Genomic DNA, 19,643 nt, shown 5'->3' with positions numbered 1-19,643 from the left:
GGAAAGACCCCAGATTTGTCATCCCAGCACATTCTGAGGACCCCTCTGTCCTCAGAAACTGTTCTTAACTAAGGCCCAGACCGCAGGTCATGAGGAGGAAGTTTTCCCTGTCTGACCACAGTGTCTGGCCTCTGCCACAGCTACCACATGCAAACTCCTCACAGCATTCAGAGTCAAGAGCTTTGCTGAAAACACCTAACTTCCCTATTTCTCTCATAAAGTTCTCTAGTCTTCCAGGGCTTTTCCTGGCAGCTTGGGAATGGGGATGGAAAGAAGGCTAGATGGGATCACATGCAGTATGAACTCCTCCTTCCCCTCCAGGAGCTTCACTGTCATGTGAGAACTCTAGGTTCTGCCGCCAAGGGAAAAGATCAAGGAAATCAGGCTTAGTGCATTGGAGAGCATCGAGTCCAGGATTCTCAAACCTGCTGGTCATTGGAACATTGTGCAATGACTGAGCCTTCACCCTTCCTCCCCACCTGCCATTGATTGCTGCAGAGACACAGGCCAGTCACAAGCTGTGTGTGCTGCTATGGTGCCCACCCATGTCCTGGAGACAGGAGCTAGGCATGCCCAGGGCATCCAGCAGCTTTGCCCCAGGGGCTTGATGGCAGCATTGACCCCAGCCTGTGGTGGCACCTTTTCATGGCAAGGAGGGCTTATCTGTGGCCAGTGCCACAGATGCATGGGACTGCTAGCTGAGTGTTCCCAGCATCACTGTTGCTGTGGCTTACAGGAGCTGGAGGACTTGGATCCATGCAACCTCACTTTCTCTAAGCCTCCATATTTTTACTCACTTATCAGCCCTACTGAGAACTACAGAAAGATAAAGTGGCTGTATAAGGACAGCCTAGAATATTCTTCCAGCTCTACCAATTAATGTCTCAAGTGGGCCTTACTGGGCCTCAGTGTCCTCCTCTGTGAAACAGATCATAGCTCCCTATCTCATAAGTGACTATGGGATCCTTAGTCATTGTCAGCAAGCCCTTTGTGTATTGTAAAGGGCCACCTTGTGTGAGGACCAACTTGCCTCATCCAGCCCCTAGGGCCGGCTGAAGAGGACCCTCATTCACCAAGCTAAGCCTAGCAAGTACCAGCAAGAGCCTGGGCACTTTCCCCTCTCCCAGCCTGAGTGATATGCAGACAGAAGACAGTTGGTGGGTCACTGGATTCTATCTACTGAGGGCAGGCCCAGGACTTGTCGACCTCCTTCCCCCAAAGCACAGTACAAAGCCCCTCAAGGGCAGGCATTTGGTGGGGTACAGCCCCCCAAAGGGGTATTTTGGCTAAATGAACTAAGGGGTTCATTTAAGGGACTCATTAAGAATCTTGACTACAGATATGGAATGCACTGAGGTGTCTAGCAACATCTCAGATGAATGAATAAAGAATATATGGTATATGTACATACAGTGGAATACTATTTTGCCATAAAAACAAAGAAATTCTGACATTTGTGGCAACCTGAATGAGCATGGAGGACATTTCATTAAGTGAAGTATATCAAGCACAGAAAGACAAATGCTGTATTTTCTCACTTACATGTGGTAGCTAAAAAGCTGTAAAGGTAGAGAGGAGAAGAAGAATGGTCACTAGAAGCTGGGAAGGATGAGGGGAATAAAAGGCACTAAAAATCAAGTTCTAGTGTTTTACAGTGGTGCAGTAAGGTGAGTATAGACGAAATTAACTTATTGTATATTTCAAAAGAAAAGAGGATTTTTTAATGATAGAAGTGCTAATTACCTTAGCTTGGTTATTTTTACCTTGTACACACATACTGAAGTGCCATCCTGTACCCCATAAATACATGCAATTATTCCCTGTAAAAAATGTTTTTAAAAGAATCTTGGCTAAATGAACTATTATGAAAGTGAAACTTTACCACTTCCCATTTTCAACCAGGCCCAAGAATTAAAGTAATATAAAATAACAGGAGAAAAGCATACAAGTTTATTTAATACAAATATTATATATCATGGCAAATGAAAACTCACCAAAGGAGTAGAGTCAGTCACTTGGTCACCAAACTGTATGAAGAATGGTGAGTCAGGAAATGTGAAAAGGAAGGGGCTGAGTCAAGGTTAGGTAATTGAGTCAGAAAGTGAATAAGAAGGTGAGGGTTAAGTTAATAAGGTCTATTTGTATAGAGTTCCTTTGGCTTCAACTTCCCATCCTGGGGAGGATGTCTTTCCTGAGAGAATGAGGAGAATTTCATCTCCTACCTTTAAGAACGGTCAGAGTGATCTTGTCCCTGCTGTGTTTTAAGTTCCTTTAACTCAAAATATTCAATGTACCAGAACAGCACACATTTGGGGTGGCATGTTCCTAACCCCTTCTGAACCCAGGCTCAGGAGACCCCTGTCCACTGATTCTCCTGGTCTCCTGTTCAGGTTGATTCCTATGATGTGACTGTGGATGAAGAACTGGGTGACATCCATCTGGTCAAAATTGAGAAGCGCAAGTACTGGCTCCACGATGACTGGTACCTGAAGTATATCACACTGAAGACACCCCATGGGGATTACATCGAGTTCCCCTGCTACCGCTGGATCACGGGCGAGGGTGAGATCATCCTGAGAGATGGACGTGGTGAGTGCTCAGGTCCCTGCCTCTCCCCCGTTTCCAGGGGGCCAGAAGGCCTCCTCTTCTCAGAGAGCTGTGTTCCCGGGAGTGAGACTCTGCCATCCTGAGTGGAGGACCTGCTCTGTGCCTCAGTGCTCCTGCAGGAAGTATGATCTCCCTGGGTACTAAAAGGCCCAGGGGTAGACTCAGTGACGCCATGACACATGCCGGCTGTGACCTCCCTCTGCACTACTGTCCTATGGGGGGATTATGACCTCCATTTTTGTCAGTGGGTGACTAGGGTCCCTAGTAGCAAGTATGTATGGGATGTACCCTGGATGGGCAGCTCTCCAGGTGTCAATGTTCACAGGCTGTCCTCTGTGAGATTACTGTAGGGCTCAGGGGCTCCTGCAACCCAAGGTAAGCAAGGACTGAACAAGGAGCACAAAGAATGCCAGCTTCAAGGGGCCATAGGGAATCCTAGGGTTCACAGGCGTTCTTGCTATATGCTCACACTGGCCTTGAACTCGTGATCCTCTGACTCTGCCTCCCGAAAGAGAACCTAGATGTGTAGACTCCAAGAGAAGTCTGGCATGTCCTCAAGAGACCATTCTTTGTTGGGAATATGCAGCTGGCCTGGTATAGAAGATCAGAAAGATAAATTGATGTCAGAGATAAAGATAAATTGATGTTAAGCTGTTCTCTCCCTGAATGACCACCCCTTACACATCAGCCTCTTAGCATGCATGAGTCAAACTCACACCTGGGCAAACTTCTACCTTATGGCCCTTCCAGTCATGGCACTTGAGTTTGCTCCCAGTCTCAACCTGTATGATAAACCTGCAAATGCCAGGCATCCTCTGTAATAATGAGTCAGAGGACAGCTGCTTCTACTTGGGACAGCATTTAACACATCTATTGACAGTATTCCCTGATGTTGGCTTATTTGTTCTTCACAGTCTGGGGCTGGGGGTGGGAGGTGAGGATGATTGTTACCCACCCCTCTTTTGCTAAGAAAACAGGCAAAGGAGGAAGAAGTTCTTCTCTACCTGGTGTCCCACAGTCATCAGGCCGCATCCTATTTTTCCTAACATGGGATTTGACTTAAGAAGCCAAATTCCAAGATTATTTCCGGACAAGACATTTGGGTCTAGAAGGGTTTTTGTCCCACTCATGTTACATCAGGAAAAAATATCATAAAATTCACTGTTTCTTGTGGTAGCAGACAGGGCTCTTCTCTCTATCCTGTGGTTGGAAACCCTCACTATGCATCTCCCTCCTGCCTAGACCTCTAAGGTCTAGGTTGTAAAATCTTTCTTCCTGAAGACCTTGTTGCTCTTCCCAGCAACATGAGATGGTGCAGTCAGATTCAGGTGATTCAAGAGGGTTCAAGAAAGGAACTTTAGCAAGGCATGGGACAGTGTGCAGAAGGGCCACCAACGCAGGGCTCTGTGTGTAGGGCTACCAGCATGGCCAATTCTAATGGGTGGGGCACAGGAAGAATGACAGAATAATCCAGAAGGGGAGTGTCCTGGAGAATTCCCCCATGTAGGACCTGTGGCTCTCAGTAGAGAGGTAGACGTCTGTTTGACAGAGGAGTGAGGAGGAAATGGCTTTTCTGTGCTCTCCCACACTCTGTACTCTGGACAGGCTTCATGGTGGAGCCCAGTGGAAGCCAATTGATGTAATTCATTGTGATCACCTTTAGAGACAAGACAGCGTAGAGTGTGGTCTGCAGGGACACAGAGAAGCTGGCTAGTGAGTTCCATATCTATTGCTGGTAACCAACCATCTTAGTAGCTTTAATTTTGCCCATGATTTGGAAGAGACTGCCAGGTGGTTCCTCTGTGGATTCTGTGGCAGTAGCTGAGGGAAATGGGGCAGAGGATTCACTTCAGAAATGGTTCTTCTCTCACATGTCTAGTGCCTCAGGATTCCTTGGCTTCTATCACCACATGGCATCTTATTCTTTAAGGTTTCTTACAGAGTGGTAGCCTGCACTTCCTATCTGGTGTCTGACTTACAAAAGCAAGTATTTCAAGAAAGAGACAGTGGAATCTACCAGTATCTTCAGACCTGGGCCTGGAAACTGCCATGGTGTAACTCCACCATATTCTGTTGGTCTGAGCAGTCACAGCAGCCACCCAGATTCAAGGGGAAAGGACATCAATACCTACTTACTCTACCTACTTCAAAGAGTGTCAAAGGACTGTGACCATTATTAATCCACCACATGGTACAATAAGCAATTCTTTGAGCAATCTGGGAAGGAGAGGACCTACCTCACAAGTGATTCAATTACTTACCACATAATGACCTCTTAAATCTAAGTGAACATAGAAGTCGGGGGACTGTCACTTGGGGTTTCAGGGATCCAGAGCATCTCTGTGGAGAGACAGCTTCATTCAGGAGCTCCTGTGAGTCCTTGGACTCCACTATCAGTCCAGGCTCTGTCATCCTACCACACCCTCAGAAGTTCCATCAGTCATTACATGGAGTCTCCCAACACTGTCAGGGCCAGATAGAGTCATTCTCTTTGTGAAACTTAGGATGTTGAGGTCCATAGGTTCTGACTTACTCATACCAGTGAAGCTAAAGAAATACAACTCCTCAGAGCCCAAGTGCTCAAGAGATAGGCTAAGTTTTCAACGTAGACTAGCAAAGAGAAACACTGTGTGCCCACATTAGTGTCCCCAATAACCAGTGACTGCAGTCATTGTCACAGTTCATACCCACCTGACCTTCAGGAACCTGAGCTTCCCCTACCAATTGGCTTTATTTCCCCCAGGCAGAATGCAGGCGTGTCCCCTTAATCTTCTCCTTTGGACCCCAGTTCCAGGTTTGGAACTAGAGCTTCCTCAGTCTGGAGGTACTATGGACCAGTGAGCTCTCAGTGTGGTCTGAGAACTGATGAGGACAGGTCTGCAACAAGGAAAGGAAAAAGATTGAGCATAGGTGTTTTAGAAACTTTTACAGTAACCTGACAGAATAATTCTGAGTTATTGGGCTTACATTTTGAATGTCTGGTTTATTCTTTTTAATTTTATTTTTCTAGTAATTAATTTTTAGCTTATCTTATAAAATATCAATGTAGAATGGAATTTTTAAAATCCTAGTTCTTCACCACTGAGATATATTATATCATATCACATGTGGACATATATAAGTGTGTGTGACCTCATCTGTGCTAAAGACTCAGAGAAGCAACCCTGTTCTTAGCCCCTTACCCCAGCTGCTGGAATGAGAGGTGGCAGCAGGACAGGCCAAGAGACAAGCCACACATGAAGCCCAGGCTTAGAGGCAGGAAGGAACATCTCAGACCCATTATAGTAGTGAGCATCATAACTATCTTCCTATTTATTGGGCATTTTTCAGGCACCAGCTCTGTGTTGTTTTACTGAATTTTCACACTGAATCTCTACCAGGATCCTAGAAGTAGGCATTTCATGTGAGAAACTCAAGGCAACTTTCTTAGGCTCAATTTATGTATGGCTTTAAGTCCAAACACAAATGTGTTACCTCTACAGCACACAGCCTAGAAGACTACACTCTGTTTTAGAATGGAATTTCTTAGTCTGTGTAGGCACACAGGGACTGGACAGTGCCTATATATTGGGTCATAAACCACACATTACTCCATAAAGCAACCAAATGGACTTAGAAACAGAGTCCTGCAGAGTTCCACAGCTCTCTCAGGCAATGCTAAAGCCCTAGTTCAATGCTAAAACTACCATTTCAGATCAACATAAGACTTGCAGGACATTTCTACATTGATTTAAAGATATCCACCAAAGACTGTGAAATTCCTTTCCCCTGAAGTGAGCAGGTATCTCTGCACTGAGGGCCCTGAATTCCTGCAGAAGCAATATGCTGAGGACTCTAGTGGAAGATGAGAGCCCCCAGGTGGAAATGCACAGCAAGCCAGAGATGAGTTGTGCTACATGTGCTGTACTTGGCACAGAGAGGCAGAAAATCGCCACCTGGGTTCGGACCAAGCCTGACTGGTGTATCTGGACCTGATTCTCTGAGCACCAAGAGGCAGAGTGCCCAAGGTTTAACTGAGCAAGTGGACAGGAAAATGAGGAAATATTTTTGCCTTTTGTAAAAGAAATGGCTAAAAGCATGGGATTTGAATCTTGTGTGGAAAATCCACTGATTAGCACTCAGGGAGGCTGAGGCAGGAGGACCACAAGTTTGAGGCCAGCCTGGACTACATAATGAGACCTAGTCAAAAAAATGTAGTAAACTCATTAATTAGGTATTTGATTTTGGACAGACACAAAGCTATTCAACCTCCCCAGGCCTCAGTTTCCTCAGCATAAAATGTGAGGCAGGATGGTGCATGTTAAGCACTCAGCATGGGAAGGCATCTGAGGAAAACCCAAACACTGGACATCATTATTGTTCTTCCTGGGCTCCTCTCATAGTTGTCCTTCCTCCACAGCAAAGTTGGCCCGAGATGACCAAATTCACATTCTCAAGCAGCACAGACGTAAAGAATTGGAAACACGGCAAAAACAGTACCGGTGAGTTGTGACATCACTTCAGGTGTATGGTATGAGATCAACATTGACTACAGTGCTGGTAAGTCACCAAGGCACCAGCACCTGGTGGTCGTGCCACCATTCCTGAGCGTCACCTTACCTACCACTTCAAGCAGAGATGGTAAAGAGGTTGTGGGAAAACAGGGTCAACCACATGGCCTTTAGGAGGAATGGGGGCTGCAAAAACCCAGTTTACCCAAATGTTCTCCCACCTGCTGCAGTTTACCCAAATGTTCTCCCATCTGCTGCTGCAGGGATTGCCCTTGCTTTTTCTGTCTTCTCAATACTTCAATTATAAAAGTGATACATAATCAACAACAAAATTAGCCAACCTTTAGCTAACTGACCAAGACAAATAGAGAGGACCCAAGTTATTAAAATTAGAAATGAGAGGAAAAAATCAATCCTGAGCTCACAGAAATTAAAATGAATAAAAAGGAGCACTATGTACAAATGTATGAAAACAAATTAGTTAACTTTGATGAAATGGTCAAATTCTAGAGAGACATAAACTACTAACCTGACTTAAGAAGAAATAAATTACCTAAATAACCAATCATATGAAAAGAGATTGAATTAATCTTAAAACTTCCTACAACCACACAGTTTCACTGGTGAGTTCTATCCAACATTTAAGGAGTTAATACCAAATCTTGCATAAACTCTTTCAAAAAAGGAGAAGGGAATGCTCCTAATTCAATGTATGACACCAGTATCATAACAAAACCAGACAAAGACATCACAGGAAAACAACAGCATCCCTTAAGAATACAGATACCCACCCCTGTTAGAATAGCCATCATCAGCAACACCACCAACAACAGGTGTTGGAGAGGATGTGGGGAGAAAGGAACCCTCTTACACTGCTGCTGGGAATGTAAACTAGTACAACTACTCTGGAAAAAAATTTGGAGGCTACTTAAAAAGCTAAACATTGATCTACCATTTGATCTAGCAATACCACTCTTGGGGATATATCCAAAAGACTGTGACACAGGTTACTCCAGAGGCACCTGCACACCCATGTTTATTGCAGCACTATTCACAATAGCCAAGTTATGGAAACAGCCAAGATGCCCCACTACTGACAAATGGATCAAGAAAATGTGGTATCTATACACAATGGAATTTTATGCAGCCTTGAAGAAGAACGAAATGTTATCATTCACTGGTAAATGGATGGAATTGGAGAACATCATTCTGAGTGAGGTTAGCCTGGCCCAAAAGACCAAAAATCGTATGTTCACCCTCATATGCGGACATTAGATCAAGGGCAAACACAACAAGGTGATTGAACTTTGATCACAAGACAAAAGCGAGTGCACACAAGGGAGAGAAGAGGATAGGTAAGACACCTAAAAAATTAGCTAGCATTTGTTGCCCTCAACACAGAGAAACTAAAGCAGATACCTTAAAAGCAACTGAGGCCAATAGGAGAAGGGGACCAGGAACTAGAGAAAAGGTTAGATCAAGAAGAATTAACCTAGAAGGTAACACACACGCACAGGAAATCAATGTGAGTCAACTCCCTGTATAGCTATCCTTATCTCAACTAGCAAAACCCCTTGTTCCTTCCTATTATTGCTTATACTCTCTCTTCAACAAAATTAGAGATAAGGGTAAAATAGTTTCTGCCGGGTATCGAGGGGGTGGGGGGGAGAGGGAGGGGCAGAGGGGGTGGGGGCAGGGGGGAGAAATGACCCAAGCATTGTATGCACATATGAATAATAAAAAAATAAAAATTAAAAAAAAATACAGATACCAACATTTTTCGCAAAATACTAGCAAGTCAAATTCAGCATTATGTAAAAGGCACCATTAATATGACCAGACAGAATGTTTCTCAGATACACGAAGTTGGTTTAACATCAAAAAAACTATATCAGTAAAGAACAGAAAAACACATAATAATCTCAATAGATATACAAGAAAAGAATTTGGAAAAAATCCAATATCCTTTCATGATTTAAAAAAAAAAAAGAAACACTCAAAAAGTAGGAATTGGCCAACACTGATGGCTCATTTCTGTAATCCTAGCTACTTGGGAGGCATAGATCAGGAGGATCGTGGTTCAAAGCCAACCTGGGCAACAAAAGCAAGACCCTATCTCAAAAATACCCAACACAAAAGAGGGCTGGCAGAGTTGTCAAGTGGTAGAGTGCCTGCCTAGCAAGTGTGAAACCCTGAGTTCAAATCTTAGCACCACAAAAAAGTAGGAATTGAAGAGATTGTCTTCTGATAAGGGACCTCTATAGAAAACTGAGAGTTCACATCTTAACTTAGAAGAGGAGAGACTGGCTGTGTTCCCCCCAAGATACAGGAATAGGTGAAGGGTGTCCACTTTTTCCACTTTTATTCAGTGTTGCACTGTCTAAGCCAGCTGGGAAAACAAAAAATAGTAAAGGCACCCATGATCACCATTCATAGGTAACACAACCTTTTATATAGATAATCCTAAGGAATTAATCAAAAAACCTATTGGAACTTACAAAGCAGCAAGATTACAAGATCAATGTGTAAAATCACTTGTTTTAGCTGAGTCTCAACTGAAAAAAGCTGGGTGTGGTGGTGTGCACCTGTCATCCTAGCTATGTGGGGAAGGAGTAATAGGAGTACAGTGGTCCAGGCTGCCCCAGATGTAAAGCAAGACCCTGTCTCAAAAATAACAATGGCAATAAGGGGCAGGGGGAGGGGCATGGCTCAGGTGGTAAAGTACTAGTACTTGCCTAGTAAGCACAAACCCTAAGTTCAAACCCCAGTACTGGGGGGAAAAAAGTTTTTCTATCCACTAGCAACCAACAATTTGAAAACAAAATTTTTTTAATTCCATTTATAATAACATCACAAAGAATAGAATTTTAAAAATATATTTAACAAAAGTAGTCCAAGACTTACACAGTAAAACTCTAAAATGTTGTTGAAAATAGTTTAAAAAAGATCTTAATAAGTTGAAAGACATCTTGAGTTCATGGACCAGGATTTAATTTGGTTAAGAGGCAATTCTCCCCAAAGCGACATACAGATTCAGTGTAATCCCTATCCAAACACCAGCTTGCTTTTTTGCAGAAATTGAAAAGCTGTTCCAAAACTTCATATGGAAATTCAAAAGACCCAAAATCGCCAAAACAATCTTGATAAAATAGAAAACAAAGTTTTCTGTCAAAATTATTATACAACTATGGTAGTCAAGAAAACGTGGTATTGTCAATGCAATAGAATTCAAAATCTAGAAATAAAAACTTGCATTTATGAAATTTTGACATAAGCAGCAAGATAACTCGTTGGAAAAGAACAGTCTTTTTAACAGATGGTGCTAGGAAAGCCAGATAACCAAAATGCAAAAAAACTGACATTGGAACCTCACCTAACACTATTTATATAAATGAACTCAAAATGGATCAAATATCTAAATGCAGGAGCTAAAACTATAAAACTCCTTGGAGAAAACATAAGAATAAACTTTCATGATTCTGGACTTGGCAAAGAGTTCTTAGATATGGCACCAAAATAAAAAATAAATTGAAATCATCAAATTTTAAAACTTTCTGTTTCAAATGACACCCTTAGGAAACTGAAAAGCTAACACACAGAATGGGAAAGAATAGTTGCAATTCATATATATTATTTGATAACAGAAGTGTATCCAAAATACATAAACCACTCTTGTAATGCAAGAGTTGAGACCCTTAGCCACCTACTAGGATGGGGAGACTCAAAAGGTCAGACAATAGCAAGGATGTGGAGATGTCAGAACACTTTGCACATTGCTGGTGAGAATTAGAATGGCACAGCTGCTTCGAAAAAACAGTCAGTAGTTCCTGAAACTATTAAACACAGAGTTACCCTATAACCCAGAATTCTACTCCTAGGTATATGCCCTTTAAATGAAAACATATGGCCACACAAATGTATATGCATTATTACAGCAGTATTACCCATAATGGCCAAAACATGTACACAACACAAATGTCATTAACTGACCTTTGGATAAACATGAGGCATATCTATACTATTCGACTGTAATGAGGAATGAAGTGCAGACAGATGCTACAACATGGATAAGCCTTGAAAACAGTAGGATAAGTGAAAGAATCCCATCACAGAAGGTCATGTAGTATTTGATTTTAGCATTGCTCAAGTGGTAAAGTGCCTGATTAGCAAGTGTGAAGCCCTGAGTTCAAACCCTAGTACAAAAAGGCGGGGAGGGGAAATGAACTATGGGTACATGCTAAGTAATGAAGCAATCTTGAAAAAACAAAACAAAGTTTTTCTCAATTCATGCTAAATGAAAAGTCCTTTACAAAAAAATATACTGCATGATTCTCTCTACATGAAATGTCCAGAATAGGCAAACCTATAGACAGATTAGTGGATTGTGGTTGCCTGAAGCTGGGATTAGGAATGGGAGATAAGGAGTGACTATTAATGTGTATGAATTTCTTTATTGGGTGAGAATATTCCAAAATTAGATTATCATGATGGTTGCACAACTCTTGTGAATATACTTTTTAAAACCCTCTTAATTGTATACTTTTAAAGGAGTGAATTTTATGCTTTATGGCTTTATTGCTTATCAATAAAGCCATTTCAAAGACAGAAATAATAACCCGTGATCTAGAGTGTTGCTTTGGAAACAGGCTGTTCCCAGCATCCAGCAAGTGGGTGGGCAGTTGTAGAGGTTTGAGCACTCTGGACTTCTGTTCTCCAGGTCACACCTGTCTGCTATATGCAGACATTTCAATTCCTGATTTGGCCTCCTTTCTCTTGGGAGTAGAAGGAATATCTCCAAACAGTCAGGGGACAGTGTGGCCACCTTGGCTGTGGAAGGGCCTACGGTATCCAGGAGAGTGGCTGGCATTTTCCTACATGTTCCTCAGGAGTGTCACTTCCTACAAGGAAGTGTTTCAGAGTTTTAAAATCCAATTAAGCAAAAGAAGGTGACCAATGTAGAAGCAAAAAAATTCCTATAATTAATTTTTTAAGTGTTTTCACTTTTTCTTATTTTGGGTATTGTACTGTATGTATGACATTACTTCTTCCTTCTTGCCCTTAGCAATACAGTTAATCACTTTCCCAATTTTTTCAAATCTCACCATAAACATCCTAGTTTTTATATAATATTCCATTGTGGGGAGGCACCATAATTTACTTAAACACCCAGCCTGGATGGATATTTAGGAGATTTCTGATTATTCTGATTCTCATAAGTGATGTGAAAATCTTTGTATGTGAAACCTTTGATGTCTTACCATTTCCTTAGATAAAAGCCCAGAAATGAAAATGCTAAATGAAATAGCATAAATTATTAATGTACATTGACAAATTTCCCTTCAAAAATCACTAACCAGTCTTCACAAGCAGAGAGTGGATTCCAATTTCAGCAAACACTTGCCATCTCTGACCAGCATCTTAAAAAAAACTGTTCAAATTCGTAAAGCATCTCTCAGTGCCTAGCTCCTCCTTCATGCACAGGGCCTGCCCCCAGGGAGAACATGATTGCCCCAGCCTCAAAACCATCTCTAGCTGTAGCTCCCTTGATGTCAGAAAGATTTTCACAAAACAGAATAGAGGAATGAGAAACAGAGCTCCACATCTGTGGGCCCTTCATATGCATCAGAAGCCACCCCTGGCAAGTGGCCTCTCCAGAAGGGGAGAGGCCACTGTGAAAGGAGAGAAAGAGGAAGAAGAGAAGAGTTTGGCCTGCACCTCTGGTCATTCAGAAAATTCAGTTCTGGAGTTTATTAGACTTAAATGTAAAAGCAAAATATAAAACTTTTGGACTTCAGGGGAGTATTCTTCATAGTCTCTAGGTAAAAAGATGTTTCAAATAAGATTCAAGACATACTAACCATGAATGGAAAGTCACACACAGTCTAGGTGATCCCAGCTACTCAGGAGGCTGAGGAAGGAGGATCATTTGAGCCCAGGAGTTCCAGGTCAGTCTGGGCTACTTAGTGAGACCCTGTCTTAAAAGAAACAATAAAAGTGAGGGTGTAGATTACCTGGGTGGGTTGAGCCTGATGGTGAGGTCTCATTGTTGACCTTGGAGGTGACTAGACGAGTGTTTTGTGCATTTTTCTGCAACTGTGAGTGTGTGTGCATATATACATATATTTATGCATTTTATTCTAACACAATACAAAAGTTACGTTGTTACATTGTGAGTCATGTAAGGATATATGGATTTTCTATTTATTTTGGAATATTTCTATGCAAGCCTCTCAAACACTGTAGGATGTATATATTCTCAGCACAGAACACAGGTTATTGTCCAGGAGCTCTGCCTCCCATCCCAAAAGATTGTTGTCTCTATGCTTCTTCCTTGCCTTTCCTCTCCACTTCAACTACTTATGACAAAGCCAATAGCCAGTTCTTCAAATACTGCTTGTGGAACTGGGATAAGACATAATGCCCATAAGACTCAGTATGAAGTAGTGGGAACCTGATTAAACTTGATATCTACTCACAAACACAGACAAGCCTGATTCTCTGGAAGGTGTTTATCATCACAATCTAGGACTTGTGGAGAGGAGCAGGGCTTTTTGGTGAGACACTCTGCTCCTTTCTTATACCTAATTACTATCTTTTCTTCCTCCTTCCATTTATCTGTGTTTTTCAGACTCCCTGCTCTGCTTCTGTTCAGAAAACACTGAATTTTGCACTGTCTGCAAAATCCTGGAGTTCCCCTTTCACACAGATTCTCAGGCTTCCATGGTTGGGTTTGGAAGTCAAGCAACAGCTGAGAATGGTCCCAGTACAGTCACTAGTGTTCCTCAGTTACCCAGCCATGCAGAGAGGATTGGGAAGCCAACCCAGGTCACATCCTCCAGCCCCCAGTCCCCAGCCCCAAACTCTTGACTGCATCTGCCTGTGTGACTCACACACACACAGCAGTATGTGGTAGGGTTTGTGTGCTCTTTAATCTACATGACTTAACCTACTCATTCTGCAGCTTGCATTTCTCAAGAGCATCCAGTTGACTTCAATGCCATTCCTTGATTTTTAAGTTCTGTGTAGCATACCATTGTGTGTTTTGTTTTGTTTTTGTGGTGCTGGGGATTGAACCCAGGACTCTTGGCACTAGGCAAGCAAGTGCTCTACCAGAGCTGCCCCTCAGCCCTGGTGTCCTGTTGTAAAACTAAACCACCCTACTCATCTGTGCCTGCCTATGGGCTCTCTCTGTGGCTCTCTCTGGAGGTTTCAAACCAGCCTGCTGTGGGCTTTCTCAGCTGTCTGTTGGTGTTCTCATGGAAAGCTGCCCTAGGGCATGCTCTAGAAGCAGAAGTACGGGTTGCACAGCACATGCATTTTTAAGTTTTCTAGCTCTTGCAGACTGTTTTCCAAAGGGCTCTGTCAGTTTGCACACGTAGCAGCTGTTCCTGAGTTGCCATTTCCCTGCATCATCAACACACGTTCTTTTCCTTCTTGAAACATTTTTTTTTTTTGGCAGTACTGGGTTTGAACTCAGGGACCAGCACTTGCTAGGCAGGCGCTCTAACACTTGAGCCACATCTCCAGCCCTTTTTGCTTTAGTTATTTTGAAGATAGTGTGTAGCTTTTTGCCCAAGCCATCCTAGACCTTGATCCTCCTATTTATGCTTCCTGTGGAGCTGAGCTGATAGGTGCACACCGCTGCATCCTGCTGTTTGTTGAAATGGGGTCTCCCGGACTTTTTGCCTAGGCTGGCCTCGAATGGAGATCCTTCTGAGTAGTTGAGATTAAGAGGCAAGACATTTCCATTCTGTCCACCTAGTGCATGTGAAACAGTATCTCATTGTTTCCTCTGTAAACTGCTACATATTTCTTGCTTGGATGTTCTGTAAGCTTAACCAACCATCCCCCATTGGTGGACTGTTGCTTGTTTCCTGTGTTTCCCATTCCTATATGTACATTTGTTAGTTTGCTGTTCATTTTGGATACTGCAGGCAGGGCTGCAAGAGGCAACCTGTACAAACACCTTGATGTGTTGGTGCTTTAATTACTGGCAGATCCATTTCCAGAACTTCAGCTGCTGGGTCAAATCGGCATTTCTCATTTCATGAAATACCAGCAAAATCCTTTACAAAATTTACAATGTTTTCAGTACCATTGATTGTATCTTGAGGAGGGAGAATATTTTTACTCATAACCCTTGCCAGTTCCTAATGGCATCCATCTTTTAAATATTTGATAATCTGAAAATCCTAAAACCCATTATTTGTTTGTTTGTTTATTGGTACTGAGAATTGAATTCAGGGCTTTGCACTTGCTAGGCAAGCACTCTACCACTTGGGCCATGTGCCTAGTCCTTTTTATTTTTTGTTAGTTTGTTTTCAGATAGGGTCTTGTACTAACTTAGCTAGGGCTGGTCTCAAACCAGGATTCTCCTACCTCTACCTCCATTGTATCCGAAATTGCAGATATGAACCACTACACCTAGCTTGCTTTTAAGATAGGGTCTCACTAACTTTTGCCAGGCTGGCCTGGAACCACAGTTTTCCTGTCTCCGCCTCCCAGGTATCTGATCATTGTTGTTTAACTCTGCATTCTCCTCACTTCTGGTGAGTTAAGCAGCTGTGTTACTTTTTCTTCAAACTGTCTATTTATGTACTGTATTTTTCTTTGTTCTCTTTTTTCTATTATTAATTTGCAGGCGCTATCTATCTATATGTCTTTATTCCTTTCGTCACAGGAGATTTTAAGTTTTTATTTCCTTAAATATATGTATTGTTTTCCATTTATAACCACTAGCTTCCCTGCTTTGCTTAAGAAAGAGCATGGTAGTACAGATCTGTAATCTCAGCTATTTAGCACGCAGAGGCAAGAAGATTATAAGTTCAAGTAAAGTTAGCAAGACCCATCTCAAAACAAAAAAAAAAGTAGCTCAAGTGGTAAGGCCCTAGATTCAGTCCTTACTGCTGAAAAAAAAAAACAAAAAGCCCTCCTCCTAGATATTACACAGATACTTCTGTATTTTTGTATAGTTTTGCTTCTAAGTTTAAGCTCTTCGTCCCTCTGCCATACATTTTGTGCAGGGTGTAAAGCAGAAGTCCCCCTTGTTAGGAAAAATGCTGCTCACAAAGAAAGCTCATGAGAAAATCTCAAGTCCAAGAGCAGGGTTTAATAGCAGCCACCTGGCTGACTCAGGAAAGATGGCGCAGGAGGAGAGCAAGTCCTGACCAGGCGTGGCCTTTTATAGAAGAGGGAGGGTAAGAGGCTGGCACATGTGCTAGGGTGCCTGATGGGGGTGGAGCTTAGGTGGAGCTTGTCTGGGAGCACAGGAAATTTTGCTAAAGGGCGGAGCTGTTATTGGGAATGGCTCCATTTTCCAAGAGGTGGGGCCCGTGGATAACATGGCTGCCGGTTTATAAATGGCGGCATTATTGTTCTATCATTCCCCCATTTTTTCTTTAATAATGATGAGGGTGGGGGCTGAGGATCAGGAATTGGGGCGAAGCATCGATCTCTTTAGCTGCTTCCTGCTGGCAGGGGGCGCTGTATGGGGCGGGATCATCAGGCTCCTGTGGCGTCCTGGATGGGGCCTTCACAGCAGTTTTTCCAGGCGGTTTTGGAGAAGTTGATATCCCTGGAGGTACAACTGGTTAAATTTTGATTAGCAAGAGCAGACATGTGGTCTAAAAGAAATCCTTGTATTGTTCTTATGATACAAGGGAGGAAGCTTAAGAATAGGAGAGCAAGAAATACAGGCATTAGGATGGGCATTAACCAGGAGAACCACTGTGAAATGCTGTTCCCTAGAGGATTCCAAGAGTCCTCCAACTCCCTTCTCCATTTTTCTAGTCGCTCCTGGAGTTGTCTAATTTTATTTTTTACTACCCCCGACTGGTTAACATAGAAGCAGCACTCTTCTTGTAAAAACATGCAGAGACCACCCTTCTCTGCAGTGAGCAGGTCAAGGCCTCGTAGGTTTTGGAGTACAACTGAGGCTAGGGAGTCAAGTTGTTTCTGTAAGGTTAGGATAGACTCGGCCACCATTTGAAGATCACTTATCAATTGATTAGACAGTTTTGTGTAGTAGTGGACAGAGGTTCCTATTCCTGCAGCCCCCATTCCCATGGCAGCCATTATGCCCAGGGTAGCTAACAAGGGAATAGCCTGGATTGCCCTTTTAGATCGAAGGTGCGTGGTGAGGGGGATGGGGAGGTCCTGACATTCTGTAATAATATCCGTGTCAGGAACCAAAAATACCAGAGTACAGATGCCCTTCCAGGCTTGGGGTAAATAGGGGTATACACTCTGACCGCATAGAAAAAGAGTCCCGGGAATGGTGGGCAGCAGATATTGTTTCCGGTTTTGTTGGCTGCCCTAGTGGTATGACATTTTTTTGCCACCAGGGAGCCTACCTCAACTATCCCTGAGGAACTCTGTAGGCAAAGAGGGGCTGGCTGGGAGAGGGGAACTGGGGAAAAGGTGGAGGTGGTGGCCCTTTTGGTGAAGGAACAGTTTAAGGTAAAGGGTGTGGAAATGTTCATGGGGCTGGCAATGACCTGAGAAGGGCCAGACCACTGATAGATCCAACAGCCATGGGCTAGAGTAGGATTAGTGTGGTTGAGTAGTTGATGAGTGGTATTTATGACCTGGAGGAGAAAGGTTTCAGAAAGGGACAATTTGTATAAGGGAATTTGGAGAGGCTTTCTGGTGGGAAAGAATAAGTCATTCAGTCTTTGAGGTACCTTTGTGTGGAGGACTTTCCAGAGGACCTCATTCCGGACTCCGCCTCCATCAGATATACCAAGCTATGAGAGGTAAGTCCAGCATACCTGTTGCCCCCTCCTCCTGTGGCAGCGGTAGCTGGCATGGTCGCCTTTGCTGATTCCCGTCCAATAATGATTAAGATGTTGGCATAAAGTGGCAGTGCTATCGCACGCCTTTTGCATGATGGTATACACTGTAAATTGCCGGCATGGGTGGGCAGGGGGCCCCGCTTGCAAAGGTCCAAGTCATAAGAAAGAAGAGAGCACAAGGAGTAAGGCACACAGGGTGAGGTATCCAAAACAGAGAGCTGCACAATGGGGCCATCTCCACTCAGGGGGAGAAGTTGCCCACAGGCCGATGCTCAGGAGAGATGGGATGAGGACAAGAGTTACCTACAGAAAAGGATGGAGTGAAAGCATAGGTGGTGTGGTTTACAATAAGGCAAAGAGAATGTTGGAAAATGAGTAGGTCTCTTCAGGAGTAAAGTCTGAGAGAGTACCTTGGAGGTGAAGGTTGGCTATCCACTCTATGAAGCAGGGTAAAGGAGGTGTGAGAAAGGAGGGAGGCTGATTGTGTTGGGGGGTGGGAAGAGTAAAACCTCAGAGTAGAGTGTAAATAGGAAAGAGTAAAAGCGTGGGCAGGCACTGACAGGAAAGAATTAAGAGGGGAGGTATAAAGAGTGAGTAGGCGAGATGTCAGGTCCCTAGGCATAGGGCTCCAGCCTATGCCCCGGGAGTCTCCGTGGGTGTGTCTCCAGCTTCTAGGATCTTGGGGAGGGAGGAGATCTTTATTTTTATTGGTCCTGTAAGAAGAGATTGGTAGGTCTTTTGTGGGGTTGCCAGTTTTCGATTTTGAGCATGTACCTAGGAGGGAAATCCTGCTAGCATAGCAGGATTAGAATAGGGGTGGTGAGGATGACCTTAAATGGGCCTCTCCACTTTTCCTGCAGGTGGCCAGGTGTGGCTGTACTTTTTAGATAAACCAGATCTCCCATTTGGAGGGAGGGAGCTATTTTGGTGGTGTCAGAGGGCTGTGGCAGCTGACCATGAGCATGAGACAAAAGGAGAGAGCGAAGAAAAGTGAGGAGAGGATTGAGGAGAGTGGGGGTATGTTAGGGGGTTCTGGCTGAACCGTGATAGGGAGGAGTGGACAGCCATAGAGGAGCTCGAAGGAGCTGAGCATGAGTGGTCTTTTTGGAAGGCCCCGGAAGCAGAGAAGGACCAGGGGTAGGAACTTTGTCCAGTTTAGGTGGAGCTTGAGGAAGAGTTTGGTGAGAGTATTTTTTAGTGTGCGATTAGCACGCTCAACCTTGCCTGAGGATTGGGGGTGATAGGGGATGTGAAATCTCCAGTGAATATTTAAGGCTTGTGCCAATTTTTGGGAAATAGAGGAAACAAACTCAGGCCCATTGTCTGACTGGATGGAGGCCAGGAGACCAAAATCATTGTTACTGTGGAGGTCTTGGTCATAGGGAATCCACCCCTCCTGTGAAAGTGACTACCAATACCAGGAGGTACTTAATCCTCTTCACTGGAGGCATATGTGTGAAGTCCACCTGCCAATCCATGGCAGGGAGGCATCCCCTGGCTTGGTGGGTAGGAAAGGGAGGGGGTCTAATATTGGAGTTGGGGTTTGTGCACTGGCAAATTGAGCAGGATTGGATAATCTGTTTAAGGTATTGTATGTCTCCTGGAGATAGGGAAAGGGATTGGCGGAGAAAGTGTAAAGAGCATGAAGATTAGGATGGAAAAGTGTATGTAAATAGGAGAGAAGAGTTTCAACTTTAGAAGGTGGGAGAGAGAGTTTAGTAAGGGGGAAGAAGCTGGGATAAGGGGGTACATG

General features: G+C 43.5%; 1 protein-coding gene across 3 annotated transcripts in view; it reads left to right on the top strand.

Moving 5' to 3' along the window:
* The window catches only part of Alox5 (arachidonate 5-lipoxygenase), a 65,439-nt gene that overhangs the window by 7,597 nt on the left and 38,199 nt on the right, over positions 1-19,643 (top strand). For all 3 annotated transcript variants that reach the window (XM_074079447.1, XM_020185466.2, XM_074079448.1), the window contains exons 2-3: positions 2,391-2,589; positions 7,007-7,088. In XM_074079447.1, the coding sequence (XP_073935548.1) occupies positions 2,391-2,589; positions 7,007-7,088 (281 nt within the window). The remainder of the gene's footprint in view (positions 1-2,390; positions 2,590-7,006; positions 7,089-19,643) is intronic.

This window comes from Castor canadensis, chromosome 7 (genome assembly GCF_047511655.1).
Source record: "Castor canadensis chromosome 7, mCasCan1.hap1v2, whole genome shotgun sequence".
Lineage (NCBI taxonomy): Eukaryota > Metazoa > Chordata > Mammalia > Rodentia > Castoridae > Castor > Castor canadensis.
The sequence above is the reverse complement of the archived record's forward strand: the minus strand, read 5'-3'. Positions and strand labels throughout refer to the sequence as shown.